Source organism: Oncorhynchus clarkii, chromosome 6, assembly GCF_045791955.1.
Source record: "Oncorhynchus clarkii lewisi isolate Uvic-CL-2024 chromosome 6, UVic_Ocla_1.0, whole genome shotgun sequence".
Lineage (NCBI taxonomy): Eukaryota > Metazoa > Chordata > Actinopteri > Salmoniformes > Salmonidae > Oncorhynchus > Oncorhynchus clarkii.
In genome coordinates this window covers 10,183,507-10,199,204 of record NC_092152.1, presented here as the reverse complement: position 1 = coordinate 10,199,204, position 15,698 = coordinate 10,183,507, and the positions used below count along the sequence as shown (strand labels likewise).

Here is a 15,698-nt window from a genome sequence, read left to right as displayed (position 1 = left end):
CGTGAGCAGACTACCTCTGAGGAGTGGTGTGTGTGTGATAAAGGCCCACCTGGTCCTGTATTGGTGGTGTGTTGGTACTGTTTGTGATAAGACTGTCTGCAGGCGTCACTGTTGTTATCGCACAGAAACACAATGTCTGCCCACAATTATGCATGCAGTGTGTGTGTGGGTGGGTGTGTGCTTAGGTTTATTGAGCCACAGATCAGAATGCAATCCACAGAGTTGAACACAGCCACAGAGTTGAACACAGCCATAGAGTTGAACACAGCCATAGAGTTGAACACAGCCATAGAGTTGAACACAGCCATAGAGTTGAACACAGCCATGGAGTTGAACACAGCCATAGAGTTGAACACAGCCATAGAGTTGAACACAGCCATAGAGTTGGACACAGCCATAGAGTTGAACACAGCCATAGAGTTGAAGACAGCCATAGAGTTGAACACAGCCATAGAGTTGAACACAGCCACAGAGTTGAACACAGCCACAGAGTTGAACACAGCCACAGAGTTGGACACAGCCATGGAGTTGAACACAGCCATAGGGTTGAACACAGCCATAGAGTTGAACACAGCCATAGAGTTGAACACAGCCATGGAGTTGAACACAGCCATAGAGTTGAACACAGCCATAGAGTTGAACACAGCTATAGAGTTGGACACAGCCATAGAGTTGAACACAGCCATAGAGTTGAACACAGCCACAGAGTTGGACACAGCCACAGAGTTGGACACAGCCATAGTTGGACACAGCCATAGAGTTGAACACAGCCACAGAGTTGGACACAGCCACAGAGTTGAACACAGCCATAGAGTTGGACACAGCCATAAAGTTGAACACAGCCATAGAGTTGGACACAGCCACAGAGTTGGACACAGCCACAGAGTTGGACACAGCCACAGAGTTGAACACAGCCACAGAGTTGAACACAGCCACAGAGTTGAACACAGCCATAGAGTTGGACACAGCCATAGAGTTGAACACAGCCATGGAGTTGAACACAGCCATAGAGTTGAACACAGCCATAGAGTTGGACACAGCCACAGAGTTGGACACAGCCACAGAGTTGAACACAGCCACAGAGTTGAACACAGCCACAGAGTTGAACACAGCCACAGAGTTGAACACAGCCACAGAGTTGAACACAGCCACAGAGTTGGACACAGCCACAGAGTTGAACACAGCCACAGAGTTGAACACAGCCACAGAGTTGAACACAGCCACAGAGTTGAACACAGCCACAGAGTTGAACACAGCCACAGAGTTGAACACAGCCACAGAGTTGAACACAGCCTGTCAGCTATATTCTGGGAAAAATCACAGCTGTGGTTAGAAGCAATAACCGATTCACACAATATTGGTTTTCTACAACCTCGTATTGATACGGCTCATCAAAAGGGACATAACTCCAGATAAGGTGTGATTTGGAGCTCAATAGTCATTTCAGAAAAAGGACCTGAGTTGGTCTATAATAATGTGTCCTCTTCCAGACCAGACTATAGATATACCATCCTTCAAAAGATGACGGGGGTGGGGGAAAGGAGCAACAACTCCGATACAAAAGTCAAATGAAAAAAGACAACTTGAGGGCTCGATTCAATCCGTATCGCAGAAGATCTGCGGTGTAGCTCAATTGAAATGTAAAGAGACTATTCATGATCGATGGAAAGATGAAAGGAGCAAAATACAGGGAGATCCTTGATGAAAACCTGCTCCAGAGCACTCAGGAACTCTCTGAATGTTCCCCAGCCAGAGTTCACTTTCTGTAGTGAGACAGACAGCTTGATGTACCAGTAAACCTCCTGGACAGGACACTAGTCTATCTCCTGTTTCTGTAGTGAGACAGACAGCTTGATGTACCAGTACACCTCCTGGACAGGACACTAGTCTTATCTCCTGTTTCTGTAGTGAGACAGACAGCTTGATGTACCAGTACACCTCCTGGACAGGACACTAGTTTATCTCCTGTTTCTGTAGTGAGACAGACAGCTTGATGTACCAGTACACCTCCTGGACAGGACACTAGTCTATCTCCTGTTTCTGTTGTGAGACAGACAGCTTGATGTACCAGTACACCTTCTGGACAGGACGCTAGTCTTATCTCCTGTTTCTGTAGTGAGACAGACAGCTTGATGTACCAGTACACCTCCTGGACAGGACACTAGTCTATCTCCTGTTTCTGTAGTGAGACAGACAGCTTGATGTACCAGTACACCTCCTGGACAGGACACTAGTCTATCTCCTGTTTCTGTAGTGAGACAGCTTGATGTACCAGTACACCTCCTGGACAGGACACTAGTCTAACTCCTGTTTCTGTAGTGAGACAGACAGCTTGATGTACCAGTACACCTCCTGGACAGGACACTAGTCTATCTCCTGTTTCTGTAGTGAGACAGACAGCTTGATGTACCAGTACACCTCCTGGACAGGACACTAGTCTATCTCCTGTTTCTGTAGTGAGACAGACAGCTTGATGTACCAGTACACCTCCTGGACAGGACACTAGTCTATCTCCTGTTTCTGTTGTGAGACAGACAGCTTGATGTACCAGTACACCTTCTGGACAGGACGCTAGTCTTATCTCCTGTTTCTGTAGTGAGACAGACAGCTTGATGTACCAGTACACCTCCTGGACAGGACACTAGTCTATCTCCTGTTTCTGTAGTGAGACAGACAGCTTGATGTACCAGTACACCTCCTGGACAGGACACTAGTCTATCTCCTGTTTCTGTAGTGAGACAGCTTGATGTACCAGTACACCTCCTGGACAGGACACTAGTCTAACTCCTGTTTCTGTAGTGAGACAGACAGCTTGATGTACCAGTACACCTCCTGGACAGGACACTAGTCTATTTCCTGTTTCTGTAGTGAGACAGACAGCTTGATGTACCAGTACACCTCCTGGACAGGACACTAGTTTATCTCCTGTTTCTGTAGTGAGACAGACAGCTTGATGTACCAGTACACCTCCTGGACAGGACACTAGTTTATCTCCTGTTTCTGTAGTGAGACAGACAGCTTGATGTACCAGTACACCTCCTGGACAGGACACTAGTCTATCTCCTGTTTCTGTAGTGAGACAGACAGCTTGATGTACCAGTACACCTCCTGGACAGGACACTAGTCTATTTCCTGTTTCTGTAGTGAGACAGACAGCTTGATGTACCAGTACACCTCCTGGACAGGACACTAGTTTATCTCCTGTTTCTGTAGTGAGACAGACAGCTTGATGTACCAGTACACCTCCTGGACAGGACACTAGTCTTATCTCCTGTTTCTGTAGTGAGACAGCTTGATGTACCAGTACACCTCCTGGACAGGACACTAGTCTATCTCCTGTTTCTGTAGTGAGACAGACAGCTTGATGTACCAGTACACCTCCTGGACAGGACACTAGTCTATCTCCTGTATCTGTAGTGAGACAGACAGCTTGATGTACCAGTACACCTCCTGGACAGGACACTAGTCTTATCTCCTGTTTCTGTAGTGAGACAGACAGCTTGATGTACCAGTACACCTCCTGGACAGGACGCTAGTCTTATCTCCTGTTTCTGTAGTGAGACAGACAGCTTGATGTACCAGTACACCTCCTGGACAGGACACTAGTCTATCTCCTGTTTATGTAGTGAGACAGCTTGATGTACCAGTACACCTCCTGGACGGGACACTAGTTTATCTCCTGTTTCTGTAGTGAGACAGACAGCTTGATGTACCAGTACACCTCCTGGACAGGACACTAGTCTATCTCCTGTTTCTGTAGTGAGACAGACAGCTTGATGTACCAGTACACCCCCTGGACAGGACACTAGTCTATCTCCTGTTTCTGTAGTGAGACAGACAGCTTGATATACCAGTACACCTCCTGGACAGGACACTAGTCTATCTCCTGTTTCTGTAGTGAGACAGACAGCTTGATGTACCAGTACACCTCCTGGACAGGACACTAGTCTATCTCCTGTTTCTGTAGTGAGACAGACAGCTTGATGTACCAGTACACCTCCTGGACAGGACACTAGTCTATCTCCTGTTTCTGTAGTGAGACAGACAGCTTGATGTACCAGTACACCTCCTGGACAGGACACTAGTCTATCTCCTGTTTCTGTAGTGAGACAGACAGCTTGATGTACCAGTACACCCCCTGGACAGGACACTAGTCTATCCCCTGTTTCTGTAGTGAGACAGACAGCTTGATGTACCAGTACACCTCCTGGACAGGACACTAGTCTATCTCCTGTTTCTGTAGTGAGACAGACAGCTTGATGTACCAGTACACCTCCTGGACAGGACACTAGTCTATCGATGGACCTTTATGCTTAATTTTTGACTATACGTTTTAATACCACATCAGTACCAGGAGAATTCTGAAGCCGTTAGAATCCGTACATATCCATGCTTCAGCCTATTGGTTAATTGTAGTCTAAATGGAAGTGAATAGTCATCCAGCCTAGCCTTCAATACAGTACTGTACCCCACCCTTTGCCTTGCTATTCTCTCATTATATGACTGGTGCTGTCTCTGAGGTCCTATAACAGAGGCTAAAGACCAGCTTTAATGTTGCTGTTGTACTGTTTAACGGCCAAGCTTACTGCAAAGGTTTTTAATTCCTGTTTTTCTCATAATAGCAGGAAAATGAATGCTTGTGTGTGGCTGGTGTACTGTAGGCATCAGGATAAGGATTATAGATAAAAGAAGGTAGAGGATCACAGTGTGGGTAAACAGAGTTATGGAACAAGAAGAGGAGACTTAGAGGAGAGGTCAGACTTGGCCAGTGTGTGCTGTTTGTGCACACACACACACACACACACACACACACACACACACACACACACACACACACACACACACACACACACACACACACACACACCATGCTGTATGGACAAGTGTTTCTCTGAAGAGTTGAAATTCTATCAGGGGAATGAAATATGCCCAGTCTCTCATCATACAATAACCGTGTGTGTGTCCCAAACAGGACGTGGTAGTGGTCGGGGAGGAGAACTTCACCACACCCTGCTACATCCAGATGGATGAGGAGGCATGTCATCTACTGACAGAGACCCTGGGGACCTACTGCCTGGTGGGCCAGTCCGTCAGCAAGGCTGCCGCCAAGCGCCTCAAACTGGCCATCTTCGGCCCTGTGTCAAGCACCACACTGGAGTACCACATTAGAGTCTACTGTCTGGACGACACCCAGGACGCACTCAAGGTAAGGGGGGGGGGGGGGGGGGCAGCATTAAGATAGCCTCACTGACTCCTTGGGACTCCTAATATGGACACAACGCACACCAATGAAGTCCTACTTTCTCTCGCTTACCTGTGCACCTCACTCGTTCACTCACTCACACACTCACTCACTCACACACTCACTTTTTAAGCAGTGCTCTTTCCCACAAATGTTTCAACATTTCAAGGGAAGATAGTTTGAAAACAAAATGTTTGGTTGGTGTTTCTAATGATATGTCAAAGTAACTTTAATTGGTCTTGCTTTCAAAGGGAATTTTGTAGTTGGTGTGTTGGAAGATGAGGCGACGGAGTCGATTGATATTCCTATACTGCAGTAGTTGTTGAAGGTGGAGGCGGAGTCGATTGATATTCCTATACTACAGTAGTTGTGGAAGGAGGAGGCGGTGTCTATTGATGTTCCTATACTACACTAGTTGTTGAAGGAGGAGGCGGTGTCTATTGATGTTCTTATACTGCAGTAGTTGTTGAAGGTGGAGGCGGAGTCGATTGATATTCCTATACTACAGTAGTTGTTGAAGGAGCCGGTGTCTATTGATGTTCTTATACCTCAGTAGTTGTTGGAGGAGGAGGAGGAGGCGGAGTCGATTGATATTCTTATACTGCAGTAGTTGAAGGAGTGGGCGGAGTCTATTGATATACTTACATTGCAGTCGTTGTTGAAGGAGGAGTAGGAGGCGGAGTCGATTGGTGTTCTTATACCTCAGTAGTTGTTGGAGGAGGAAGAGGAGGATGTGGAGTCGATTGATATTCTTATACCTCAGTAGTTGTTGGAGGAGGAAGAGGAGGATGTGGAGTCGATTGATATTCTTATACCTCAGTAGTTGTTGGAGGAGGAGGAGGAGTCGATTGATAAACTTATACCTCAGTAGTTGTTGGAGGAGGAGGAGGAGGCGGAGTCGATTGATATTCTTATACCTCAGTAGTTGTTGGAGGAGGAGGATGTGGAGTCGATTGATATTCTTATACCTCAGTAGTTGTTGGAGGAGGAGGAGGAGTCGATTGATAAACTTATACCTCAGTAGTTGTTGGAGGAGGAGGCGGAGTCGATTGATATTCTTATACCTCAGTAGTTGTTGGAGGAGGAGGAGGAGTCGATTGATATTCTTATACCTCAGTAGTTGTTGGAGGAGGAGGCGGAGTCGATTGATATTCTTATACCTCGGAGGAGGAGGAGTCGATTGATATTCTTATACTGGAGTAGATGTTGATCGAGAAGGACGATGCGGAGTCAAATCAAATGTATTTATATAGCCCTTCTTACATCAGCTGATATCTCAAAGTGCTGTACAGAAACCTAGCCTAAAACACCAAACAACAAGCAATGCAGGTGTAGAAGCACGGTGGCAAGGAAAAACTCCCTAGAAAGGCCAAAACCTAGGAAGAAACCTTGAAAGGAACCAGGCTATAAGGGGTGGCCAGTCCTCTTCTGGCTGTGCTGGGTGGAGATTATAACAGAACATGGCCAAGATGTTCAAATGTTCATAAATGACTAGCATGGTCAAATAATAATAATCACAGTAGTTGTGGAGGGTGCAGCAAGTCAGCACCTCAGGAGTAAATGTCAGTATCTCTACCGCTCCTGCTGTCTCTAGAGAGTTGAAAACAGCAGGTCTGGGACAGGTAGCATGTCCGGTGAACAAGTCAGGGTTCCATAGCCGCAGGTAGAACAGTTGAAACTGGAGCAGCAGCATGGCCAGGTGGACTGGGGACAGCAAGGAGTCATAATGCCAGGTAGTCCTGAGGCATGGTCCTAGGGCTCAGGTCCTCCGAGAGAGAGAAAGAAAGAGAGAAAGAGAGAATTAGAGAGAACATACTTAAATTCACACAGGGCACCGGATAAGACAGGAGAAGTACTCCAGATATAACAAACTGACCCTAGCCCCCCGACACATAAACTACTGCAGCATAAATACTGGAGGCTGAGACAGGAGGGGTCAGGAGACACTGTGGCCCAATCTGATGATACACCCGGACAGTGCCAAACAGGAAGGATATAACCCCACCCAGGGATATCTTCAGCCACCAACTTACCATCCTGAGACAAGGCCGAGTATAGCCCACAAAGATCTCCGCACGGCGCAACCCAAAGGGGGGTGCCAACCCAGACAGGAAGATCACAACAGTGACTCAACCCACTCAAGTGACGCACCCCTCCTAGGGACGGCATGAAAGAGCACCAGTAAGCCAGTGACTCAGCCCCTGTAATAGGGTTAGAGGCAGAGAATCCCATTGGAGAGAGGGGAACCGGCCAGGCAGAGACAGCAAGGGCGATTCGTTGCTCCAGAGCCTTTCCGTTCACCTTCACACTCCTGGGCCAGACTACACTCTCTACACATATGACCCACTGAAGAGATGAGTCTTCAGTAAAGACTTAAAGGTTGAGACCGAGTCTGCGTCTCTCACATGGGTAGGCAGACCGTTCCATAAAAATGGAGCTCTATAGGAGAAAGTCCTGGAGTCGATTGATGTACTTACGTAACAGTCGTTGTTGAAATGCGGAGTCGATTGATATTATTTTACTGCAGTAGTTGGAGAAGGAGGAGGCGGAGTCGATTGATATTATTTTACTGCAGTAGTTGTGGAAGGAGGAGGAGGAGGCGGAGTCGATTGATATTATTTTACTGCAGTAGTTGTGGAAGGAGGAGGAGGAGGCGGAGTCGATTGATATTATTTTACTGCAGTAGTTGTGGAAGGAGAAGGAGAAGGAGGAGGCGGAGTCGATTGATATTATTTTACTGCAGTAGTTGTGGAAGGAGGAGGAGGAGGCGGAGTCGATTGATATTATTTTACTGCAGTAGTTGTGGAAGGAGGACGAGGAGGCGGAGTCGATTGATATTATTTTACTGCTGTAGTTGTGGAAGGAGAAGGAGGAGGCGGAGTCGATTGATATTATTTTACTGCAGTAGTTGGAGGAGGCGGAGTCGATTAATATTATTTTACTGCAGTAGTTGTGGACGGAGGAGGAGGAGTCGGAGTCGATTGATATTATTTTACTGCTGTAGTTGTGGAAGGAGGAGGAGGAGTCGATTGATATTATTTTACTGCTGTAGTTGTGGAAGGAGGAGGAGGAGGAGGAGTCGATTGATATTATTTTACTGCTGTAGTTGTTGAAGGAGGAGGAGTCGGAGTCGATTGATATTATTTTACTGCAGTAGTTGTGGAAGGAGGAGGAGGAGGCGGAGTCGATTGATATTATTTTACTGCAGTAGTTGTGGAAGGAGAAGGAGGAGGCGGAGTCGATTTATATTATTTTACTGCAGTAGTTGTGGAAGGAGAAGGAGGAGGCGGAGTCTATTGATATTATTTTACTGCAGTAGTTGTGGAAGGAGAAGGAGGAGGCGGAGTCGATTGATAATATTTTACTGCAGTAGTTGTGGAAGGAGAAGGAGGAGGCGGAGTCGATTGATATTATTTTACTGCAGTAGTTGTGGAAGGAGAAGGAGGAGTCGGAGTCGATTGATATTATTTTACTGCAGTAGTTGTGGAAGGAGAAGGAGGAGGCGGAGTCGATTTATATTATTTTACTGCAGTAGTTGGAGAAGGAGGAGGCGGAGTCGATTGATATTATTTTACTGCAGTAGTTGTTGAAGGAGGAGGAGTCGATTGATATTCTTACATATCAGTAGTTGTTGAAGGAGGAGGAGTCGATTAAATAAACTGTAGTTGTGGAAGGAGGAGGAGGAGGCAGAGTCTATTGATATTCTTATACTGCAGTAGTTGTGGAAGGAGGAGGGAGAGGCGGAGTCTATTGATATTCTTATACTGCAGTAGTTGTGGAAGGAGAAGGAGGAGTCTATTGATATTCTTATACTATAGTAGTTGTGGAAGGAGGAGGGAGAGGAGGAGTCGATTGATAATCTTATACTGCAGTAGTTGTTGAAGGAGGAGGGAGAGGCGGAGTCGATTGATAATCTTATACTGCAGTAGTTGTTGAAGGAGGAGGGAGAGGCGGAGTCGATTGATAATCTTATACTGCAGTAGTTGTTGAAGGAGGAGGGAGAGGCGGAGTCGATTGATAATCTTATACTGCAGTAGTTGTTGAAGGAGGAGGGAGAGGCGGAGTCGATTGATAATCTTATACTGCAGTAGTTGTTGAAGGAGGAGGGAGAGGCGGAGTCGATTGATAATCTTATACTGCAGTAGTTGTTGAAGGAGCGGGGAGAGGCGGAGTCGATTGATATTCTAATACTGTAGTAGTTGTTGGAGGAGGAGGGAGAGGCGGAGTCGATTGATATTCTTATACTGTAGTAGTTGTTGGAGGAGGAGGGGAGGCGGAGTCGATTGATAATCTTGTACTACAGTAGTTGTTGAAGGAAGATGATTAGGAGTCAATTGGTGTTCTTATACTGCAGTATTTGTTGAAGGATGAGAAAGAGGCGGAGTCGATTGATGTTCTTGTACTGCAGTAGTTGTTGAAGGAGGATGATTAGGAGTCAATTGGTGTTCTTATACGGCAGTAGTTGTTGAAGGAGGATGATTAGGAGTCAATTGGTGTTCTTATACGGCAGTAGTTGTTGAAGGAGGATGATTAGGAGTCAATTGGTGTTCTTGTACTACAGTAGTTGTTGGAGGATGATGATTAGGAGTCAATTGGTGTTCTTATACTGCAGTAGTTGTTGAAGGATGAGAAAGAGGCGGAGTCAATTGATGTTCTTGTACTACAGTAGTTGTTGAAGGAGGATGATTAGGAGTCAATTGGTGTTCTTATACGGCAGTAGTTGTTGGAGGATGATGATTAGGAGTCAATTGGTGTTCTTATACTGCAGTAGTTGTTGGAGGATGGGGTGACATTCTAATAATGATCTTGTACAGTATTGAACATCAAGAAAGCAGTCGCTGTACAGTATTTGCAGTCTATTGTTGACGTTTTAGTACCCTTCTTTTACACCAGACTAGTTAATATAGACAATGAATGTGTTTCAAATGACTCTCTATTTCCTATATTTTTTATCCAGATCCCTATAGGCCCTAGTCAAAAGTAGTACACTATATTGGGAATAGGGGGGCATTTGGAACGGGCCTTATAAAATCAAAATGTAAACATTTGTGAGTAAAATAACTAGCACAAATACTGTATAACAGCCCCTAACCTCTGACCAATACAATAACAATAGAAGTTTCAATTAATATTATTGTTTTTTATTTTATTTTTTGGGGGGGGGGGGCTGCTATGATATTTATGCCTCTGCTTTCTCATTCAACATTATTCACGATTTGTTCAGGATTTTCCGTAATCATGGCAGCATCCACATTAATATAGAAGTGTTTAGAAACATACTGTTTTCTTATTTACGACAAAAGTGACTCCAAAATGACACCACGTTATTACAATAATTTCTATTGGGCACAAAATAATCTGAAACACAACCAAAGCGAACAACAAATGCATCCAACAATTTTGTAGAGTCACTATCTTGATGTAGTCATTGGTGTTAGGAATATGGGACCAAATACTAACCTTTTTGTTACGCTCGTCGTCGGATGATAAATGACCGGACCAAAGTGCAGCGTGGTAGGCGTACATTCTCTCTTTATTTGAAAACGAAACACCTGGAAAGAAGAAAGAACACAAACTGAACATAAAGCTAGTCGTGCATAAAGCAACAAACAAAGACAAGATCCCACAAAACCCAAAAGGAAACTGACAACTTATATCTGATTCCCAAACAGAGACAACGATAGACAGCTGCCTCCGATTGGGAATCAAACACACCAACATAGAAACAGAAAACCTAGAACGCCCACCCTAATCTCACCCTGACCTAACCAAATAGAGAAATGAAAAGGCTCTCTAAGGTCAGGGCGTGACAATACCCCCCCCCCCGCCGCCAAAGGTGCGGACTCCGGCCGCAAAACCTGACTCTATAGGGGAGGGTCCAGGTGGGCATCTATCCTCTGTGGCGGCTCCGGTTCGGGACGTAGCCCCCGCTCCGCACGCTGATCCCTCCGCTTCCGTGGAACCGGACCGTGGATCGTCACCGGAGACTCCGGACCGTGAATCGTCGCCGGAGGAACCGGACCGTGGATCATCACCGGAGGCTCTGGACTCCAGACCGCCGCTGGAGGCTCCGGACTGGAGACCGTTGCTGGAGGCTCCGGACCGGGGACCGTCGCTGGAGGCTCCGTACCAGGGACCATGTCATGGATCATCGCTGCAGGCTACATGCCATGGATCATCGCTGCAGACTCCGGGCCATGGATCATCACTGGAGGGTTCAGGCCATGGATCATCACTGGAGGCTTCAGGCCTTGGATCATCACTGGAGGCTTTGTACGTGGAGCCGGAACAGGTCGAACCGGACGGAGGAGACATACTGGAAGCCTGGTACGTGGAGCTGCCACAACGCGTCCTGGCTGGATACCCACTTTAGCTCAGTGAGTGTGGAGAGCTGGCACAGGACGTACTGGGCTATGAAGGCGCATTGGAGGCATAGTGCGTAGAGCCGGCACGGGTTTACTGGGCTGTGGATGCGCACTAGAGGTCTGGAGCTGGCACAACGCATCCTGGCTGAATACCCCCTGTAGCCCGGCAAGTGCGGGGAGCTGCAATAAGCCGCACTGGGTTGTGCTGGTGAACTGAGGATATCCTGGGCCGAGGAGACGCACCGGAGACCAGAAGCGCTGAGCCGGCACAATCTGTCCTGGCTGAACCGGAAAACGTGGCACTTGAACCGTGACCAACTCCTCATTCTATTTACAGGGAGTTGGTCCTCGTTTACCCCTTAGTTCCGCTCGTTCCACTCTTCAACCCATGTGCCCCCCAAAAATGTTTTTTGAGGCTGCCTCTCTTGCTTCCATCCTTGCCGTGACTCCTGGTATTGCCGCCGTTCCTCCCTCGCTGCTTCCGCCTGTTTCCACAGCAGGGTCTCATGCCCTGCCATTACCTCCTCCCATGTCCATGATGTCCTCCACTTCGGGGAACGCTGCTTGGTCCGTTGGTGGTGGGATCTTCTGTTACGCTATCTGATTCCCAATCAGAGACAACGATAGACAGCTGCCTCCGATTGGGAATCAAACACACCAACATAGAAACAGAAAACCTAGAACGCCCACCCTAATCACACCCTGACCTAACCAAATAGAGAAATGAAAAGGCTCTCTAAGGTCAGGGCGTGACACTTTTGACTTCTTTAATACACATATAAGTGATTTTGTCCAAATTCTTTTGGTCTCTTAAAATTTCTAAACAGTTCCCGATAAGCATTAAAATACCCTCAACTTAAAGATGACAGTCTGCGATTTAACCTCATGGTTTTTGTATAATTTTAAATTAAAAAATATCACTGGCCCAATACTTTTGGAGCTCACTGTACACTAATACAATGACTCTTCACCAGTCTGCTGGTTTGCACTAGCCTCATACAGCCGTAGGCTTATGCATCCAGTATTGTAATGGATACTACCATTGCGGTTACCGTAAGTCAAAAGTTCAGTTAGTCAAAAGTCAATGTAAGTCAAGTTGTACATTGTGTTATTGTCTTTGTTGCTGTAGGAGGTACTTCATTGTGTTATTGTCTTTGCTGCTGTAGGAGGTACTTCATTGTGTTATTGTCTTTGCTGCTGTAGGAGGTACTTCATTGTGTTATTGTCTTTGCTGCTGTAGGAGGTACTTCATTGTGTTATTGTCTTTGCTGCTGTAGGAGGTACTTCATTGTGTTATTGTCTTTGCTGCTGTAGGAGGTACTTCATTGTGTTATTGTCTTTGCTGCTGTAGGAGGTACTTCATTGTGTTATTGTCTTTGTTGCTTTAGGAGGTACTTCATTGTGTTATTGTCTTTGCTGCTGTAGGAGGTACTTCATTGTGTTATTGTCTTTGCTGCTGTAGGAGGTACTTCATTGTGTTATTGTCTTTGCTGCTGTAGGAGGTACTTCATTGTGTTATTGTCTTTGTTGCTGTAGGAGGTACTTCATTGTGTTATTGTCTTTGCTGCTGTAGGAGGTACTTCATTGTGTTATTGTCTTTGTTGCTGTAGGAGGTACTTCATTGTGTTATTGTCTTTGCTGCTGTAGGAGGTACTTCATTGTGTTATTGTCTTTGTTGCTGTAGGAGGTACTTCATTGTGTTATTGTCTTTGCTGCTGTAGGAGGTACTTCATTGTGTTATTGTCTTTGCTGCTGTAGGAGGTACTTCATTGTGTTATTGTCTTTGTTGCTGTAGGAGGTACTTCATTGTGTTATTGTCTTTGTTGCTGTAGGAGGTACTTCATTGTGTTATTGTCTTTGTTGCTGTAGGAGGTACTTCATTGTGTTATTGTCTTTGCTGCTGTAGGAGGTACTTCATTGTGTTATTGTCTTTGCTGCTGTAGGAGGTACTTCATTGTGTTATTGTCTTTGCTGCTGTAGGAGAACCTTCATTGTGTTATTGTCTTTGCTGCTGTAGGAGGTACTTCATTGTGTTATTGTCTTTGCTGCTGTAGGAGGTACTTCATTGTGTTATTGTCTTTGCTGCTGTAGGAGGTACTTCATTGTGTTATTGTCTTTGCTGCTGTAGGAGGTACTTCATTGTGTTATTGTCTTTGTTGCTGTAGGAGGTACTTCATTGTGTTATTGTCTTTGCTGCTGTAGGAGGTACTTCATTGTGTTATTGTCTTTGCTGCTGTAGGAGGTACTTCATTGTGTTATTGTCTTTGCTGCTGTAGGAGGTACTTCATTGTGTTATTGTCTTTGTTGCTGTAGGAGGTACTTCATTGTGTTATTGTCTTTGTTGCTGTAGGAGGTACTTCATTGTGTTATTGTCTTTGTTGCTGTAGGAGGTACTTCATTGTGTTATTGTCTTTGCTGCTGTAGGAGGTACTTCATTGTGTTATTGTCTTTGCTGCTGTAGGAGGTACTTCATTGTGTTATTGTCTTTGCTGCTGTAGGAGAACCTTCATTGTGTTATTGTCTTTGCTGCTGTAGGAGGTACTTCATTGTGTTATTGTCTTTGCTGCTGTAGGAGGTACTTCATTGTGTTATTGTCTTTGCTGCTGTAGGAGGTACTTCATTGTGTTATTGTCTTTGCTGCTGTAGGAGGTACTTCATTGTGTTATTGTCTTTGTTGCTGTAGGAGGTACTTCATTGTGTTATTGTCTTTGCTGCTGTAGGAGAACCTTCATTGTGTTATTGTCTTTGCTGCTGTAGGAGGTACTTCATTGTGTTATTGTCTTTGCTGCTGTAGGAGGTACTTCATTGTGTTATTGTCTTTGCTGCTGTAGCTGAGGTACTTCATTGTGTTATTGTCTTTGTTGCTGTAGGAGGTACTTCATTGTGTTATTGTCTTTGCTGCTGTAGGAGGTACTTCATTGTGTTATTGTCTTTGTTGCTGTAGGAGGTACTTCATTGTGTTATTGTCTTTGCTGCTGTAGGAGGTACTTCATTGTGTTATTGTCTTTGCTGCTGTAGGAGGTACTTCATTGTGTTATTGTCTTTGTTGCTGTAGGAGGTACTTCATTGTGTTATTGTCTTTGCTGCTGTAGGAGGTACTTCATTGTGTTATTGTCTTTGCTGCTGTAGGAGGTACTTCATTGTGTTATTGTCTTTGCTGCTGTAGGAGGTACTTCATTGTGTTATTGTCTTTGCTGCTGTAGGAGGTACTTCATTGTGTTATTGTCTTTGCTGCTGTAGGAGAACCTTCATTGTGTTATTGTCTTTGCTGCTGTAGGAGGTACTTCATTGTGTTATTGTCTTTGCTGCTGTAGGAGGTACTTCATTGTGTTATTGTCTTTGCTGCTGTAGGAGGTACTTCATTGTGTTATTGTCTTTGCTGCTGTAGGAGGTACTTCATTGTGTTATTGTCTTTGCTGCTGTAGGAGGTACTTCATTGTGTTATTGTCTTTGCTGCTGTAGGAGAACCTTCATTGTGTTATTGTCTTTGCTGCTGTAGGAGGTACTTCATTGTGTTATTGTCTTTGCTGCTGTAGGAGGTACTTCATTGTGTTATTGTCTTTGCTGCTGTAGGAGGTACTTCATTGTGTTATTGTCTTTGCTGCTGTAGGAGGTACTTCATTGTGTTATTGTCTTTGCTGCTGTAGGAGGTACTTCATTGTGTTATTGTCTTTGCTGCTGTAGGAGGTACTTCATTGTGTTATTGTCTTTGCTGCTGTAGGAGGTACTTCATTGTGTTATTGTCTTTGCTGCTGTAGGAGGTACTTCATTGTGTTATTGTCTTTGCTGCTGTAGGAGGTACTTCATTGTGTTATTGAACCTTCATTGTGTTATTGTCTTTGCTGCTGTAGGAGGTACTTCATTGTGTTATTGTCTTTGCTGCTGTAGGAGGTACTTCATTGTGTTATTGTCTTTGCTGCTGTAGGAGGTACTTCATTGTGTTATTGTCTTTGTTGCTGTAGGAGAATTGTCTTTGCTGCCTTCATTGTGTTATTGTCTTTGCTGCTGTAGGAGGTACTTCATTGTGTTATTGTCTTTGCTGCTGTAGGAGGTACTTCATTGTGTTATTGTCTTTGCTGCTGTAGGAGGTA

General features: G+C 45.3%; 1 protein-coding gene across 1 annotated transcript in view; it reads left to right on the top strand.

Moving 5' to 3' along the window:
* Positions 1 to 15,698, top strand: part of LOC139410603 (unc-5 netrin receptor Ca) — a 196,974-nt gene that overhangs the window by 167,255 nt on the left and 14,021 nt on the right. The window contains exon 13 of the mRNA XM_071155911.1: positions 4,973 to 5,206. Coding sequence (XP_071012012.1) covers positions 4,973 to 5,206 — 234 coding nt within the window. The remainder of the gene's footprint in view (positions 1 to 4,972; positions 5,207 to 15,698) is intronic.